The sequence below is a fragment of the Bemisia tabaci genome, unplaced genomic scaffold (genome assembly GCF_918797505.1).
Source record: "Bemisia tabaci unplaced genomic scaffold, PGI_BMITA_v3".
Taxonomy (NCBI): Eukaryota; Metazoa; Arthropoda; class Insecta; order Hemiptera; family Aleyrodidae; genus Bemisia; species Bemisia tabaci.
In genome coordinates this window covers 8,905-26,495 of record NW_027311818.1, presented here as the reverse complement: position 1 = coordinate 26,495, position 17,591 = coordinate 8,905, and the positions used below count along the sequence as shown (strand labels likewise).

Here is a 17,591-nt window from a genome sequence, read left to right as displayed (position 1 = left end):
TCGAAAAGTTTCAGACCACCCGTCCACTATCTTTTTCTGGAAAACGGCGGAAAATTAAGCTTTGGGACCAAAACTCTCCTAGGGTAAATTGACCCCAAAGAATCGAATGAGAAGATTTTCAGCCCCGGCAACCGACAGTAACGAGATATCGAAATTTAAAGCTACGAATCACTCAAGCGGTCCGATGAGTAGTTTTGGTGAGGGGCCTAGATCCATTGCTCTTGATCTCTATACAATATCGATATCTCGGTACTGTCAGGCACCACTGCCGTTGCAGAGAGATAGAGGAAACCATCGATTCGATAAATGAACAATTCCAACTACAGAATAAGGCTGAATGTGATTAAATAAATAATACATTTCTTTTTGTGATTGCGGTGGCGGTTTCCATGAAAACTGGCAACTCCGCCTCAACGCGGATTCCGACGGAAATTCGGCAATGTTGTCAACACCATGTCGCAAATGGTCAGTTTAGGTTAACAAATGTAGCTGGATAAGATTTAATGAGTACTACTTTAAATTGTGATCGCAGCGGTGGTTTTCATTGAAAACCGGCAACACCGCCGCTACTTGAATTCCTAAAAATCATGTGAAAGTTTCAAAAAAGCGCAAAACATGAACTGACTTTTCGAATTTTGTTTGGTCTAGGCGTTTTGCTTTAACCCGGAGTTGCGAAACGTACCGAAACGAGCGTCAATATCGGGGTATCGGGCGTGTTGCCGAATTTTCAAATCGCTATAACTCGTGTTCCCTAAGTCTCTCAGAAAAGTATAATATATCGATGGATGTGGAATCGAACGAACAATAATTCCGACAGGTTTTTATTCAATCCCCACCAACCGCAAACACTTTTTTAGGCGGTAACGTGATTTTAAATAATTACGAAAATTACAAAAATGGCCATAACGTGGCAACAATGGAGTCAAATTAAAATTTGGTCGATAGAACGTAATTTTTTGCATCCTTTGGTATAAATACGAGCTCTGTAACTGCATTTCGGCGAAAGTTATGGATGTTTGAAGGTTACGACTTTAAAAAATGGCAACGCTGTTTCCCTGGGGCTCCTGCAAAAACGGAGCTAGGGATAAGCCTCTCTCAACTAGTACTATCAGCCCACAAAGTTTCGTATATTCCGGGCTGGGTACGTTTTTCGCCTATATGAATAACCCTCTTTGAATAATTTGGCCGCTTACAGCATCGAATTGAAAATTGCCTCAAAAATTCCCGAAAATGCCCCATAACTCCAAAAAATGGGGGTTTAGAGATAGAGTGCAAAGCGTAAGATGTTCTAATTTTTTACTGTAAATGTCGAATCCAATGTCAAAACATACCCTTCCCCTTCCTATTTGAAAATCGCGAGAAATGGGGGGGGGGCACCCCCTCAAAACACCCCCAAGGAGCCATTTTGGCGGGCTGAAAATATTTTCATTCAATTCTTTGGGGTCAATTTATCCTATGAGAGTTTTGGTCCTGAAGCTCAATTTTCCGCCGTTTTAGAGAAAAAGATAGTGGACGGGTGGTCTGAAACACCCGGTATGTATAGTAATAAATCCATCAGCCAATGAATTGTAATGGAAGCCTTAGCCAAACACTGAGAAAGCATAAACGAACATTCACAAAAATATGTAACATGGGTGTGGGGGGAAAAAAACATTTATTTACCTATAAAAAATACCATGTGACCGAGCCTCTTTGTTATGTCAGAAAAGTGATGAGGAGATGATCAAGTCAATACTATAAAACATTTTGTGATCAGCTCTCTAGGTGGTTAATTTATGGACCCTTTTTAAAATTCTCAACTTTGTGGTCTTCTCATTTGTTATAGCCGTGAAGAAAGAAGGTGGATTGACAAACAAAACAAAGCTATGAGAGCCAAGTACAAGAAGGAGGAAATGAGCCGAATTAGAAATCTGGTCGAATTAGCCTATAAATTAGATCCTCGAATAGCCAAATTCAGAATAGAAGAAAAGGAAAAGAAGCAAGCTGCAAAATTAGCCAAACAAGAAGCTGTCAGAGCTAGAATCGAGGGAGCAAATCGTGTAAGTTTAATCCGGATGGTTTTGGTTCATCTCTGAAGATTTTCAAAGCAATAGAATAAAAATTGCAAAATAATCTCAACTATAATTTGCATGTGAAGATTAATGTTCGCAAGATTTTTGAGGTACTCCAAAAAGAATAAACCTTGATAATTAAGGAAAGAAGAGAGAAGTTAAGAAGTTATGCAAGTACCTGTATTGCCAGAAGGACTAAAGAGGAAAGCAGCAACAGTAAAACAGCATCTAGGACCTACTGAAAAGATTGATAACCAGAACAAGAATCTAGGTCAATGCCACAGAAAATGGGAGGGGGAAGGTTTCCATGCAATCATGGATGTGATTCAGTCAAAGTTCTCCAGCAAATTAATGATTCTTTTAATGAAAGTATGAGCAATAAATGGAAAGTCCAAAGGGAGGTTGCAGGGGCTGAAAAGTTCCTAATAAACTTTACTCTCAGGTTATTCAAAGCTCATTTAGTACATGGCATATTTGGCTAAGGTCAAAGCCTACAGGAGAAAGGTTTGAAGTCCGCAAATGGCAGAAAATGTAAGGAAGTTTAGATGCCAGTAAAAACTATAATTTCCTTGGTTCTTCAAATCTAGTCATCACTCTGGTTCTTAGGGACCGAAATTCGGGCATACTTGCTATGAGGCAGAATTCACAGCCAAAGAGGAAATTGTAAGTCCTATGTTCCAAGCACAAACTTACCCAGAATCAAGATAAAGAGGACGGTTTTCAAACAGGTATTTGAGACGTTTTAGGTCCGATACAACCAGGAGAAGGATTACAAAAAGTTGAAAACAGCTTGAAGTTAAAAACTGAACAAAAAACATTGATGGAATTTTCAGAGCCCATAAATCACAAACTAAGACATTTAACTTGAATTCTTGGTCTCTCTAACAATGGTAGAAAAAGGAATCGTATGGTGGGAACAAAAGGTTGAGGAAGACTGAGTAAGCAGAAATCTGGAATTAGGATGGAGCCTTGTTGTAAAAATGGAGAGCCATTCTGCTGTCAAAGCTCACAAGCATGTAGCCGTTCCCCTTCGTAGAGTTCCAAACCCTACTCTATCCAAGCTTTTCTGTCAAATTATTGCAAAGATTTAAACGGCAAACATTTATAAATTATAAGATTGTAACTCCCATTTCTTTTTTCGGATGTTGTCTGACAACAGTAGGACCAGGGGGGAAAAAAAAGTGAGTCACATTCTTAAAATTCAACAACCTGATGAAGTAAAATGCTGTTCAATTTATAAATTACTTGTGAATGCTGAATGGTAATACTGTAATACTGAGGGAACACTGCATGGTAACGTAGGCTGGCAGTGTTGAATCAGTTAATGATCCTCTCGTAAGATAACTTACAAGGGGAACTTCCCAAGCTGCCGCCTCCGATCGGGCTGAAAAAATTCATACGAACTCTTTGGATGAATTTATTTGACCCGTATTTTTTTGTTTTTTCCAACGCCCCCTAGAAACCCCCCAAAAAAATTCCGGAAAGTCTTGCTTTGAGCGCTCGAGTCTACATACGTAGTATAGCAACCAGTTCTTATCAGTCGGCGGTGGCTCTGCGGTAGCGCGCTTGCCCGGTGTCACAGCGGTCCCGGGTTCGAATCCCGGGCGCCGCGCCTACTTTTTACGACCGAATTTTATATTCTCACACATTTTCACATCGAATCCCATTTAATACAGTGGAACTTAAAACATCAATTAATTTACAACCATCATCAAACACAAATTGATCTACGATCAATAACTTCTTCAATTTGAAGTATAGATTTTTTTTGGGAGAGGGTGGGGGGGGGATACGCCCGCGATTATCTCGCCAATCACTGTACTTTTACATTAGCCGACGACCCGCTCCGCCCCCTCACATCAACATATTTCTCCCGATCACCCGTATGCGTCATGATTTTTCCCGTCATTATCCACAAAATAATAATGAAAAATTACTTCGAACATTCAAATTAAAAATGCTGCTGTAGGATCACAAAACTCACCGGCAAGGGTTTTCGAAAGGAGATGTTGTTGCCCGTCCTCGCAGCACAATCCATAAAAACTCGATGAGCCCTTCTTCACCATACCAGGAAAAAAAATAGAAAATAAAAGAGTGCAAAATATATATTAAAAAAAAAAAACGAAAGAGAGAGAAAAATTAGAAAAAAAAAAATTAGGTGCAACTTTCGGGATGGAATGCGTCGTAAAAGCAAGTGAAACAGACGCACTTGTAACATCGCGCACACCGTATAAACGCACTTTTCTCGCAATTTCCCACGCAGCACTTTTGACGGAAAACGTCCTCAGGGAAACACACTTCATTCACTGTGCTGAAAAATATGCGGTCATCCGTGTACCCTGGTGTCGACCAAGCATATTTTATTAGATTGGTGAAGGATGGTGAAGAGAGCTGGTGGTGAACAATGGAGTGCAGTTTGATTGAATCCTCCCTCGAAGTCAGCTCCCGCCTCTCCTTAAAAAGCACCTCACAGTTTTGCATTTTTTTAAGGATTTGTTTCACTTGCCGGAAAAATGTAACGTCACAGGGTTGACAATACTGCGCGCACAGGGGAGGTATAACTGCTATCGCACAAGAGGGTTCGCCGTTTTCATCCGCGAAGTAGGGATCAAATAAATCCTCGTTGGTTTGGCCACCCCACGAGTCTAAAATTAGCAGAAAACGATTTTCTTGCACATAAGGTGCAATAATATGCTCCGAAAAAAGCTCAACGTGATTTTTCGTAAGTTTCCCCGACTTTGAAGCTGTCACGTAAACATTGCCGTACCTTTCGACCAGATCGTTCACTTTAATTTGTACGCGGGGCCCGAAAACACCTCCTGCCTCCTGCATGCAAAGGAACACTTTAGGTAATAATTTACCTGACGCAGTGATACAGTATTGAGCCGTATATGAGTGAGTAACTTTATTAAAGTCCCCTAAAAAAACTTCCGTGCACTTTTCGCCCCGTTCAGATAGGGTGCGGTCTACTTTGAACCGATATTCAGACCCGGTTTGATCCGTATTTAAAATAAAGTCCGTATTTAAAATAAAGTCGGGTCGTAATCACTCATTGCTTGTCGGGTTGCACTGACAAAATTAGTCCAACGTTTCGATATTTCGGCTTCATCTAATTCATTTTTCGATTTTAAATCGCGCGTCACTTTTCGTTGTCGGATCCTTCGCTTTCGCTTAAAATCATCGACCCACGATTGGGATGCTGAGAAACGAAAATTCTTACGGTTCGTCACAGTTTCCACGGCTTCTATTGCCCACTGTCGAATATTGCGATTAGTGACTGGCCGTCGGGCTGCTCGGGCCATCTTAAATTGATTATATGTGTAGTCACTTATGGCAGCAAAACTTTCGCGTAATGAAGATTGCCCTTCATCTACCTGCGATTTCCACAAACGCAATTGTCTATCACTTTTCAGCGCGGAACAATGTTTTTTAAGAGTATTCAAACTCCACCTGGGATGCGCTCTGGATAGGTCCACTACTTTTTTTTTAACCGAAAAAGGAACAATATCCGACGATGAAAATTTTTCCTCCTCGTAGTCTGAATGAGGGTCATCACTAGAGGAATTATCCGTTTCATTTTCGCGGTCACTATTATCATACGCGGTGTCGTTTTCGACGTCCATTGCTTCATCTTCGAGGAAAAGTTCAGATTCCTCGTAAAACTGATGTTCGTTTGAAAGTTCTATGAACTTTTCGGCAAGTTTCTGGCCTATAAGATGCGATTTTCCGGAAAAGTGCCCTTTTTCTGCACAGCCTGTAACAACTTGCCGATCCCGCAAGATTTTCTCACAATAAAAAAATCCGTCCGAAATTTCGCGACCACTAACACCGTTAATTCCACTATGAAGAGGGGGGTCTTTCCAAACTGGTGAAAATACCGAACTGCTACTCACAACATCGTACGAACAAGAAGGTCCACTATCCGGAAAAGACGATATTGCGACCGTCAACGTCTTTTGATGGATACTGAAGATCTTGATCATTCTCCATATGAGAAAAATAACAGTTTTATCATTGTGATTTTCCGTGTACATCTCTATCTCGGGAAGTATCGACACAATTTTGAGAGACCCAAACATTATGACAGCATACATTTCTTTAGAGCAATCAGATAGACCGAGAAAACCGGATCAGAAACCCATCTCTGAAAGATGCTATTATGATAGCAAGATTATGATCTTGCTGAAATCCAGAGCGCGAGCGATACAGTAAGAAGCAAAAAGACGCGTACATAGAATACGTCTGATAATTTTTCCGCTTTTTAGAGCCCCCCCCCCCTCCCACCCTTCTCACAAGACTAGACAGCATTGGATATCCGGGAATGAGACCCTCTCGTTGAGGCATTTCTTATGTGATAGGACGACCTTACGACGTACACCTTGAAAAGGATCGGAGAATGGGCAACAACACCTCGTTTCGAAAACCCTTTTCGACGGAACAGAGTTTGCCGGTGAGTTTTGTGATCCTACAGCAGCATTTTTAATTTGAATGTTCGAAGTAATTTTTCATTATTATTTTGTGGATAATGACGGGAAAAATCATGACGCATACGGGTGATCGGGAGAAATATGTTGATGTGAGGGGGCGGAGCGGGTCGTTGGCTAATGTAAAAGTACAGTGATTGGCGAGATAATCGCGCGCGTATCCCCCCCCCCACCCTCTCCCAAAAAAAATCTATACTTCAAATTGAAGAAGTTATTGATCGTAGATCAATTTGTGTTTGATGATGGTTGTAAATTAATTGATGTTTTAAGTTCCACTGTATTAAATGGGATTCGATGTGAAAATGTGTGAGAATATAAAATTCGGTCGTAAAAAGTAGGCGCGGCGCCCGGGATTCGAACCCGGGACCGCTGTGACACCGGGCAAGCGCGCTACCGCAGAGCCACCGCCGACTGATAAGAACTGGTTGCTATACTACGTATATAGACTCGAGCGCTCAAAGCAAGACTTGCCGGAATTTTTTTGGGGGGTTCCTAGGGGGCGTTGAAAAAAACAAAAAAATACGGGTCAAATAAATTCATCCAAAGAGTTCGTATGAATTTTTTCAGCCCGATCGGAGGCGGCAGCTTGGGAAGTTCCCTTTGTTAATAGAATTTCATTTGTAAAGAAGAAGGAGTTTCATCGGAGAGGGTTTTTTTCTTGCACATAATAAAAAAAAGTGAAAAAGAAGAAGTTGTGTAGGAGTGGATGCGGCAACCTCTTGCATACAAAGCAAACAGCTTGCTGCAGATCAACACCACTGATGAGGATGGAAGGAGAAATTCATTGATAATAGTGTGTTTGATAAGCAAGAAGAGTTGGTAGACTACTTTAGGGAGGCTTTGGAGCCATATTTGTGAAAACTTCAAGGCATCTGTCAAATAGTTCAAATAGCACTTGGAACATGGTCTGTGCAGCCTGATAAAGTGCTTGATTTTGAAAATATTTTTCAAGGCTTTGAAAGTGCTTGATGATTTTTCGGGAGGGTGCTTGGAAAGTGCTGGTAATTTAACAAGGTGGAGAAATGGTGCTGGTTCTACACCATTTTGCAGGGAAATCAAAGCCAAGAAGTTCCAAAAATTAAAATTAGAGTCAAAAATAATTTTTTTGTCTCTAATGAGTACCATTTCAAAACTGAAGGGGGGGGGGGGAGAGTGTTCAGTGTAATTTACTCTTCCCTAATTTTCAATGGTCAATAGAGTGATTCTTATTTTTCGACTTTTCGAAAATCAAGTTTGATCCCACGAAAACTTGTCTTTTGGTGTGAAATAAACCTACAAAAAATTTCAGCCAGATCGGATCAAATTAAGTGGTGTCGCAGCAGCTGACAAGTTCCCAAGCGGAAACTTCAAACTTTGAAAAATCGCATTTTTCTGTCATATTGCGATTTTTTCCCCTTTAAATTGTTGCTACGGCTTTGAAGTTTGTTGAGGTAACACACGTTTTAGGGCACTTCACGGTAAAAATAACACAATTTACCTCATCACTTTTAAAACGCCTCTTTCGTTCCTTCGGACTGGCGCCACATCGTACGACTTCGCCGATTTTTCGTAACATTCTCCCGGCACGGTTTGCCTGAACGAGTTAATGATGCCTGGGTTTCTTGAATATAGTTATTTGAAGTACCAGAACACGTATACCACCGTTAACAACCATATAGTAAATTTTGGAAGCCTAAAATTGTGAAAATTTTCCATGGAGCGCTCCGAAAAATGGCTTACTTTTTGGGCAGCCGATTTGGCCATCGAACCCAGTTGTAATTGAAGCTTACAATAACTTAAAGCTCAAAGAAAACTTTCAAGATGAGCAGAGGTACTGCTTTAGAGTCACCGGAGAGGAGGAGGGCATACGGGCCAAAATGCCATCTAATATTTGCTGTTTTCTTGTTCGACTGATGTTGCCAAGGGCTTCTAGTTGTTGCTCAGTCATGTTCAGCATATCGATACTTCACTATTTTTACACGTAGAATTGAAATTTCACATTAGGGAGTCGATATATTGATTTGTTTTATAGTTTTTTCCTTAATTTTACTTGGCACATTGGTGGTTGAACGTCAAAAAACGTCATGCCCGATGGGTTTATCTTCAATTGCCAGTGGTTGTCCGATGATAACTTTAAAGATTTGCTTCTCCGAGTCTGATGATAATGAAAGTGCAGCATGTGTATTTTGCGTCAGGAAGTCCTTTAACATTATAATGACTGGCGATCTGCTGTCAAAAATCACTTGCAAGGGCAAAAACATCTAGAAAACGCTTGACGTTTGGGAAACAAACCTCCCAAACAACAGAAAAGTGTTGATCTGTGGATGAAGCAAAGTTCTACGATACGTGGGAAAAGCTGTTCGCTTTGGAATAAATTATGAAAAAGTGCTTGATTTTTTCACCTTTAGGCTGCACAAACCATGTGGAACTACCCCTCTCCAGTAACTGGATCAAAATCAGAGACGGCTGCTACTGAGATTTCCTGGTCCAGTAGCTTGTACGATTTTTGACTGATATTATATTCCAGCTGTTTTGGTAGTGAATGAAAATAAGAATAAATGTGTGTACCATTTGAAGCGGCTCGTGCGAAAACCGCCAATGTCCATTTTCTCTAATTTTGAGAAACTGCTAAAAACTGTATAACCCTTTTAAAAGCGGGATTAAAAAAATGTTTTAGAAATTTAAAAATCGATGCTCTTGGAAAAGCTCAAAAGCTTTTCCGGACAGTCCCCATTTATGTGTGAAACATCGATCTTCTTGTAATTTGAGCTGAAAAACGGGAGTATGTCCTCAGAAATTCGTTACCGCCTGCCCTCTTTTACGAAAAACCCGATTTTCTTGGAAAATTGTTGCACTAATGCCAAAAAACTCGCCCTCCAAGAAAAATCGACTTTTCCGGTAAAATTAAGGGCGATGAAAAATCGGAGGTCATATTCTGATTTAGCATTCTAAAATACAGATTCTCTTTTACAGATTCAGAATAATTAATTTAATAAAAATTGTATGCCCGATTAAAACAAGTCAATTTTGCTCAGTTTCCCGGAGAACAAGTTTTTTGGTATTTTTGCAACAATATTCCAAGAAAATCGGGTTTTTTGTAAAAACGGCGGGTGACAATAAATTTCTGAGGTCATATTCCGGTTTTTCAGCTCAAATTACTTGAAAATCGACAGTTTTTGTAATTTCCCTAGAAGTGAGAAGAGTCCGAAAAAGCTTCGGGCCCGGAAAAATTGGACCTTCTAAACAATGGGGGGGTTGTCAGAGATTAGTGAAGGTCAAAGGGGTACGTGAAAAACGGGCCATTTCACGCTCGTGCCGGATACCATTGAAACTTGCCCTATTCATTCATCTAACAATGCCCCATGTTTTCCCAAAGTTTCAAGTGCCCAAAAAATTTTTGGGGGGAAGTGGCGGGGGTCAAAGTTGAAAATCCGCTAAATTTTCGCGAATTTTTTACTCGAAAACTACTAAATATTTCGAAACGCGGTTTAAACGAGCGTTTTTAGCGTGAAAAGAGCTTTCAGAAAATGTATAATATTATAGGGTTTTGTCGACTCTAACTCGAGTTATCGCCTCCGAAGCGCCGGAACGCTAAAAAATGACCCGCTTTTTTTTCACGTTCGGGCCGATCCCCAAAATACTCCATTTTTAATTTCTTTGAAAAACTGATACGTTGTTCCTGACTCTCTATGGCACCTATATGTCTACCGTATCCTGGGGAAATGTTTTGTTCGCAAGTTATATGAGCGAAAAGGAGCGAAGGTCGGGAAAATCGGCTATTTTAAACTGCGCGCGGCGACGGATCAGGAGACATGTGGCAACAATGCGAGGTCGGCAGAGGAGTGTGATTCGCCGAACTGAAGAGGAGGGGGCGTTCTCCTTCTAACCCATGCGACGCGCGCAGTTCAAAATAGCCGATTTTCCCGACCTTCGCTCCTTTCCGCTCTTATAACTCGCGAACAAAACATTTCCCCAGGATACGGTAAAGACATATAGGTGCCATAAAGAGTCAGGAACAACATATCAGTTTTTCAAAGAAATTAAAAATGGAGTATTTTGGGGATCGGCCCGAACGTGACAAAAAAGCGGGTCATTTTATAGTGTTCCGGCGCTTCGGAGGCGATAACTCGAGTTTAAGTCGACAAAACCCTATAATATTATACATTTTCTGAAAGCTCTTTTCACGCTAAAAACGCTCGTTTAAACCGCGTTTCGAAATATTTAGTAGTTTTCGAGTAAAAAATTCGCGAAAATTTAGCGGATTTTCAACTTTGACCCTCCGCCACTTCCCTCCAAAATTTTTTGGGGACTTGAAACTTTGGGACTACCATTGGCCTAAACATGGGCCTGAAGGCCAATTTTGGCGAAAAATGCGGGTTTTTCAGCATTCGACGCGCTGTTTCGTAACGATCCTTTCGGAGGACAAAAAAATCCTTCAAGTATGTTCATTAGGGATGTAAGAGAGTCACTTTGGCCAATTTTCGTCGATGTCAAACTTTGCGCTCATAGTTAAAAAAAACTTTTTAGAATTTTTCTTGTTTTTCATCATTATTTAAAATGGCTTGAAAAAGGCGACTCATCTTACACCAGAATAAACTTTTTTGGCAGAAAATGGTCGTAGGTGGTCAAAACCTTCCTCTAAGAACTTTTTTCGATTTAAAGCCCCCCAAAAAAGCCGGTGTTGCCATATTTCATTGCCTAAAATCATAGAAAACCGAGTACTTATGGGGGCTATTTCTCGTCGAGCTCATTCAGACAAGTCCAAAAACCTTCATTTTTCATATGTTATGGCCGAATCACCAGTAATTACATACATTTATCTAACTACAGAACCTCCCATCGCGGCACGGCGTTGCCACATCATCGGGGAAAAATCGAGAAAAATCCACGTTTCCCTGGATTTGAGCCATTTTTTCGGATTATGCGGATGGAATAAAGTTGAAAGACTTAAATTGCAGTATTCAGAGATGCAAGTGGATCATACCTTGTGCCGGTATTCATTATTTTAATATATTGCGCTTATAGACAACCCATATTCTTACGATTTCTAGGCACGATATTTGCGCAAGAGGATGCGACTTTCAAACATTGGCCGTGATCTGAAGTCCGAAAGAAAGTAAGCCATGTGTCAGAATCGCGAGTCCTCAATGCTGAATTTTTACCCGCCCTGACAACCACCACCATCCCCCCTCCCTCCCCCAGCCCTCTTATCGGCAGCGATTGTTCAGAATTCTGCTTCCCTAAATTAATTTAGAACAGTAACTCTTTATCTACTCCACCTAAATTCGCATTTATTATCGCATATATTATTAATATCGCATTTCGCACATTTCATTTAGCAACATTAAACTTGCATTTAAAATTGTCCTTACCCTCGAATAATACTGCTGCCCTCGTTGCCCCCTCCTCTCTTCTCTGGTTTCCCTCACTCCTCTCTAGTTGCATCTTCATCTGTCGACTCTTCATCAGGTTCCTCGTCCTCTCCATCAGACCACTCATTTGGAGCTACCGTTGCGGAATCTTGAAGAAATGACCCGTACTCATCTGACAAACGCTTGGTTTTTTGTGGTTCTGTCTTATGTCTGTGATGAGCGAGGTACCACATGACAGATGCCATGTGCGCACAGCAGCCGACGACTCTAGCGCCCACTTTGCACTGGCAATACCACCCAGAAACGCCCATGGGGTGATACTGTATCCAAAGGTGGTATTTTTTGGCTGATACATGGCGGCTCTGCAATTTCACCCTGATGACGTCGGTGCATTCTCTGTGAACGAATAGCTCATACAACCCATTTTCAACTTTCAACTTTATTCCATCCGCATAATCCGAAAAAATGGCTCAAATCCAGGGAAACGTGGATTTTTCTCGATTTTTCCCCGATGATGTGGCAACGCCGTGCCGCGATGGGAGGTTCTGTAGTTAGATAAATGTATGTAATTACTGGTGATTCGGCCATAACATATGAAAAATGAAGGTTTTTGGACTTGTCTGAATGAGCTCGACGAGAAATAGCCCCCATAAGTACTCGGTTTTCTATGATTTTAGGCAATGAAATATGGCAACACCGGCTTTTTTGGGGGGCTTTAAATCGAAAAAAGTTCTTAGAGGAAGGTTTTGACCACCTACGACCATTTTCTGCCAAAAAAGTTTATTCTGGTGTAAGATGAGTCGCCTTTTTCAAGCCATTTTAAATAATGATGAAAAACAAGAAAAATTCTAAAAAGTTTTTTTTAACTATGAGCGCAAAGTTTGACATCGACGAAAATTGGCCAAAGTGACTCTCTTACATCCCTAATGAACATACTTGAAGGATTTTTTTGTCCTCCGAAAGGATCGTTACGAAACAGCGCGTCGAATGCTGAAAAACCCGCATTTTTCGCCAAAATTGGCCTTCAGGCCCATGTTTAGGCCAGTGGTAGACCCCGAAATAGACCGGAAATGACAAAACAATTGTGCATTCCGTAAAATATAGACCTTCAATGACCAAAAAATCGCAGAGTTGAGGAATTTTAGGGTGGGGCCAAAAAAGGCCCTTAACGATACCCCTCCTTGCATGCACATTTTTTTCATTTTTTTTGTTGAACAGTCTTATTTGCCAAGTGAGTAGCCAATTGGCCAAGTTGCTGTAAAACTCCAGGAAGTTTTCGAGTCTTCGGGTTTCTTACCCTGAAGTCTCAAGTAGAAAATTAGACGATGGTATTTAACCCTTAGATGACTAACCGGGTCTCTCAGGCCCGGCGGCTTTTTATTTTTCGCGCCACGGCGGCTGTAATTAACCTAGGAGTCTGTCCCTCACAAATAGCTCTACAAATATCCTTAAAAACATTATTCTTGAAAAAAAAAATTTTTCAATTTTTTCTTAAGACACAGCAATTTTTTTTTCATGTCTACCCCTAGAAAGACTAACCCGGGCCTGCGAGGCCCGTATTGAGAATAAATGGTAATTTGATGGCTACAACGCTTTTTTTCTCTATTTTTGGATGAATTTTATGTTTTGCATACATTGACTTCTCTAACCAAGGTCCCAAATTTTTTTTTCACCCATTGGCTGCCCCCCCAGCCCCCCTAAACATCCCTTTCCTCTCCCCAGTACCTTCAGATCTAGGAGTCTTTCATTTTAAACACATTTTTATATCTTTTTTCAGGATTTGAGGAAGTTAAATTGAAGGAGCATTATTACCCCTATAAGTATACTTGCATTTGAGAAGGAGGGGGCAACCTTGCCCACCCTCCCCCTCCCCCTCCTTCCGGTGGCCAAAAAAAGTAGTACTTTCCGATGTGTTTCTTTCAAAGTTTTGCACTTAGAAGGTTTATTTTTTCATTTCGTGAAAAGAAAAGAAAAGTCTTAAATGTATTATTGTACTATTACTACTATTAAGTCGCTCTCATGGCGCTTCTGTGCGCTCTGCGACACCCAACCGCCACTGACAGCGATCTTGCCAGAGCTTCTTTGCTGTAATAGTTGTAGCTGAGGAGTGGTCATGGAGGTAATTTACTGTCTAAGAACTGTCAAAGCTTTATGCGTTATTTTCTTACAACTAAAAGGTAACTCCTTAACACATTCACCTTATTACAAGAATCACCTAAGATATTAAAATAATAATAAGTAAATAATAAGTCTGATTTTCTTGATCTTCAGTAATTTTTTTTGTTTTGTTTTTCCTAAAATCTTTACTACTTATGTTTATTGTCCGTCGTCTCACTACTGGAATCATTATTCATTATCTACTTTTACTTTTTAACGATCCAAGAGTTTTTACGACATAAATTTAGGTGTTTCTTGTGATATGGTGAATATTTAAAGGCGTTATCTTGTAGTTTTAAGAAAATAACGCATGGTGCTTTTGCAGTTCTTAGGCAGTATATTTCCTCCTTGACAACTTCTCAGCTACAACGATTACAGCAAAACCTCAGGAAAACCATTAGAAACTTCATACGAAATTTTTTCCCGCGTTTATCTCATAATTAACTGTGAGTAAATTTGCTCTCACTTGTCGAAAAGTTGGAAATTATATAGAAGTATTCCATAAATAACAACAATACGTAACGCCTATGAACGCCAACGTAGAGGACGCCCTGTCAAATCATGGATTGAGGGAATAAGGCTTGAAATGAGGAGATGCGCTCTGCCGGAGGTGCTCTGGCAAGATCGCTGTCAGTGGCGGGTGGGTGTCGCAGAGCGCACAGAAGCGCCATGAGAGCGACTTAATAGTAGTAATAGCACAATAATACATTTTAGACTTTTCTTTTCTTTTCACGAAATGAAAAAATAAACCTTCCAAGTGCAAAACTTTGAAAGAAACACATCGGAAAGTACTACTTTTTTTGGCCACCGGAAGGAGGGGGAGGGGGGAGGGTGGGCAAGGTTCCACCTCCTTCTCAAATGCAAGTATATTTATAGGGGTAATAATGCTCCTTCAATTTAACTTCCTCAAATCCTGAAAAAAGATATAAAAATGTGTTTAAAATGAAAGACTCTTAGATCTGAAGGTACTGGGGAGAGGAGAGGAATGTTTAGGGGGGCTGGGGGGGCAGCCAATGGGTGAAAAAAAAAATTTGGGACCTTGGTTAGAGAAGTCAAAGTATGCAAATCATAAAATTCATCCAAAAATAGAGAAAAAAAGCATTGTAGCCATCAAATTACCATTTATTCTCAATACGGGCCTCGCAGGCCCGGGTTAGTCTTTCGTGTAGGTAAAAGTGGTCAGTCATCTAAGGGTTAATTGTATAATGATTTTAAATCAAACAATACACCGATTATGAGGCATAGAACAAAAGATGGACATTCGAGGTTTTCGCATGATTTGTACCACGCCCCCCCCCCCTCCCCTCCCTGAAAAGGGGTTCAAACCTAACGAACAAACATTTTCACCACATTAATGAATATGTCTAACCCACTAGAGTATTTTAACCCAAAAGTCTCAAAATTGGAAAAAAAATGGACCTTAGTGGTTTTTGCACGAGCTGAGTCTTTTCATTTCTTTCTCCAGGCAGCGAGAGAAGCAGAAGAAAAAATGCGGAAGAAGAAAGAAGAAGTCGAAGCAGCAGAACGAGAAAAGTTGGCCGCTGAAAAAGCAGAAAAAGAGGAAATGAAAAAAGCATTGAAGAAACAAAGACAAACCGTTCGGAAAATATGTAAAACTAACAATTATTTTATTCAAACTGACAAGGAATTAGTACCTCACATGTCCAATATTGAGAAAATGTGTGATATGTATAGTTTAGATGAGTAAGTATTTGTTTCTTTCTTAAACTTTCTATAGGACTGGTAGCTGTTCCAGGTTGCTGTGTGAGTGATTTTACGCTTTACTTGAAAGCCATATTTTTCTCCTTAGCACCAGAATTTTTCACAGAAAGAAAAAAAGTCTTACCCTCAAGCACTGTTGAGATGATTTATCCCCTACAGCCTGATTGTTCAAATTTTTGTGTCGACCAGATAAGACAAGATTAGGCAGGAATGGAGTTATACGATAGGTCAGCTTTATCAGTTGTCTTTTTTGTTGTGCCTTTGGCGGATGGAATTGACACAATGCAAAAGTCACGTTTAAATGAAAATGATTGGTAGACTTTTTGAAATTTACAATCCATATACTTTTTTTCTTGATTATAGTTTTCATTGATCTCCTGTTTATATTACTTCATTTCTATGTGTTACTGAATTCTGATGTTTAAATTCTTTTTTTTTTTACTTTTATATATTTTTATTTGGTGCGGCTTTTAATTAAAGAAATTATTAACTAATAAAAACGCCTAATTTCAATGTTTTTGAACGAAAACGATCCAGAAATGCCTCGCAGAATGGCAGTTGTTGATTGTTGTTAAGACGTTGAACAACACAGGGTAGGGGAGAAACACTTCTGGATTATAATGTCTCCCAAAACCACTGTTGGGCCTTTCATTTGTATCCACTCTCTTTTTTCTTGTTAAGTCGGAGATTCAAAGTTTTCGTAACAAGTGCGAAATAAAATCGCCAATATCTTGGTTAGGAGTTAATTTCAGTAATTTTCATGGCAGGAAGTGCTTCCTACACGAGGAGGACATATGCCACTTCAATCTACATACTAGACCACAGATCTATTGGATGCCTTTGTTCTAGGTTAAAAACATTATGCAATGGACTAGCAAACAGAGGGAGAGAATATCTTTTAGAAAAAATTCAGGAGATAGATGAAACCTTAGAAGCTGAACGACACTCGCATCTTACTCCTAAGTTGAACGTTGTTTCTAAAGAAAATTATGCAGATCCAGCTATCACCAATGGAGTTACCTGTAAACCGCCATGGTCTCATGGACAGGTTCAGTTGCTAATCAAAGCTGTAAATCTATTTCCTGCTGGAACAAATCATAGGTGCGTAATTCTATGCAATGTCTTACATGCGTTATTATTTTTAACCTTTTTTTTCTTTTTTTTCCCCCTTTTTCTATTCTGTTGTAAAGGGATACCGGAATAACTAGACACTTGGGTTACTGATACCCTTTTTGGCGAAATACAGTGACTAATGAAGTAAAAAGTATATCTAGGTTAATTTTTATGTTCTTCTGTGAGATTCTGGTTTGAAAGGGACCGACAACAGTGATGAGAGAACTTGTCAATATAACCTCTGATTTGAGCTACTTTCGGAAATTCACATGTTCCCCCCAAAAATGGCCAAGCACCGGAAGAAAGTGAAATTTATCAAGAAAACTTGTTAATGGTTACATTTAAATAGAATCAGTCTATTTGTATTTGATGTCACCTAATTTCTTCTCCTATTTTACAAGAAGAACTAACAAAGATATTTAAATATGCTTTGGAGGAACCTTTCGTTAATTTTGGGTCTTTTTTGACTATTTGAGGACATAATTCATACTGGATATGAATTTTGCAACTTCTAGATGCAAAACCTGACTAATCTGCTAAAGCTCTCATGAGAACAATCCAAGTTTCTTTTACCGTCAAAAGCCTGTAAATGTCTTCATGTCAGTGCTGACAAAAATTTCCAGGGGTAAAGCGACCCCAAAGAATGTTACGAAAATTACCCTAATTACCCTAGTGCCCCATTTCCTCATTAGGAGTCGTATATTTTTGGAAGA

At 39.9% G+C, this 17,591-nt stretch overlaps 1 protein-coding gene across 1 annotated transcript in view; it reads left to right on the top strand.

The window, feature by feature from the left end:
• LOC109033313 (dnaJ homolog subfamily C member 2) overlaps positions 1–16,866 on the top strand; it is a gene marked incomplete at its 3' end in the record, with an annotated part of 28,149 nt that extends 11,283 nt beyond the window's left edge. The window contains 3 exon segments of the mRNA XM_072306014.1: positions 1,826–2,039; positions 15,509–15,747; positions 16,615–16,866. Of these exon segments, the coding sequence (XP_072162115.1) occupies positions 1,826–2,039; positions 15,509–15,747; positions 16,615–16,866 (705 nt within the window).
• Positions 16,867–17,591: the final 725 nt, after the last annotated feature.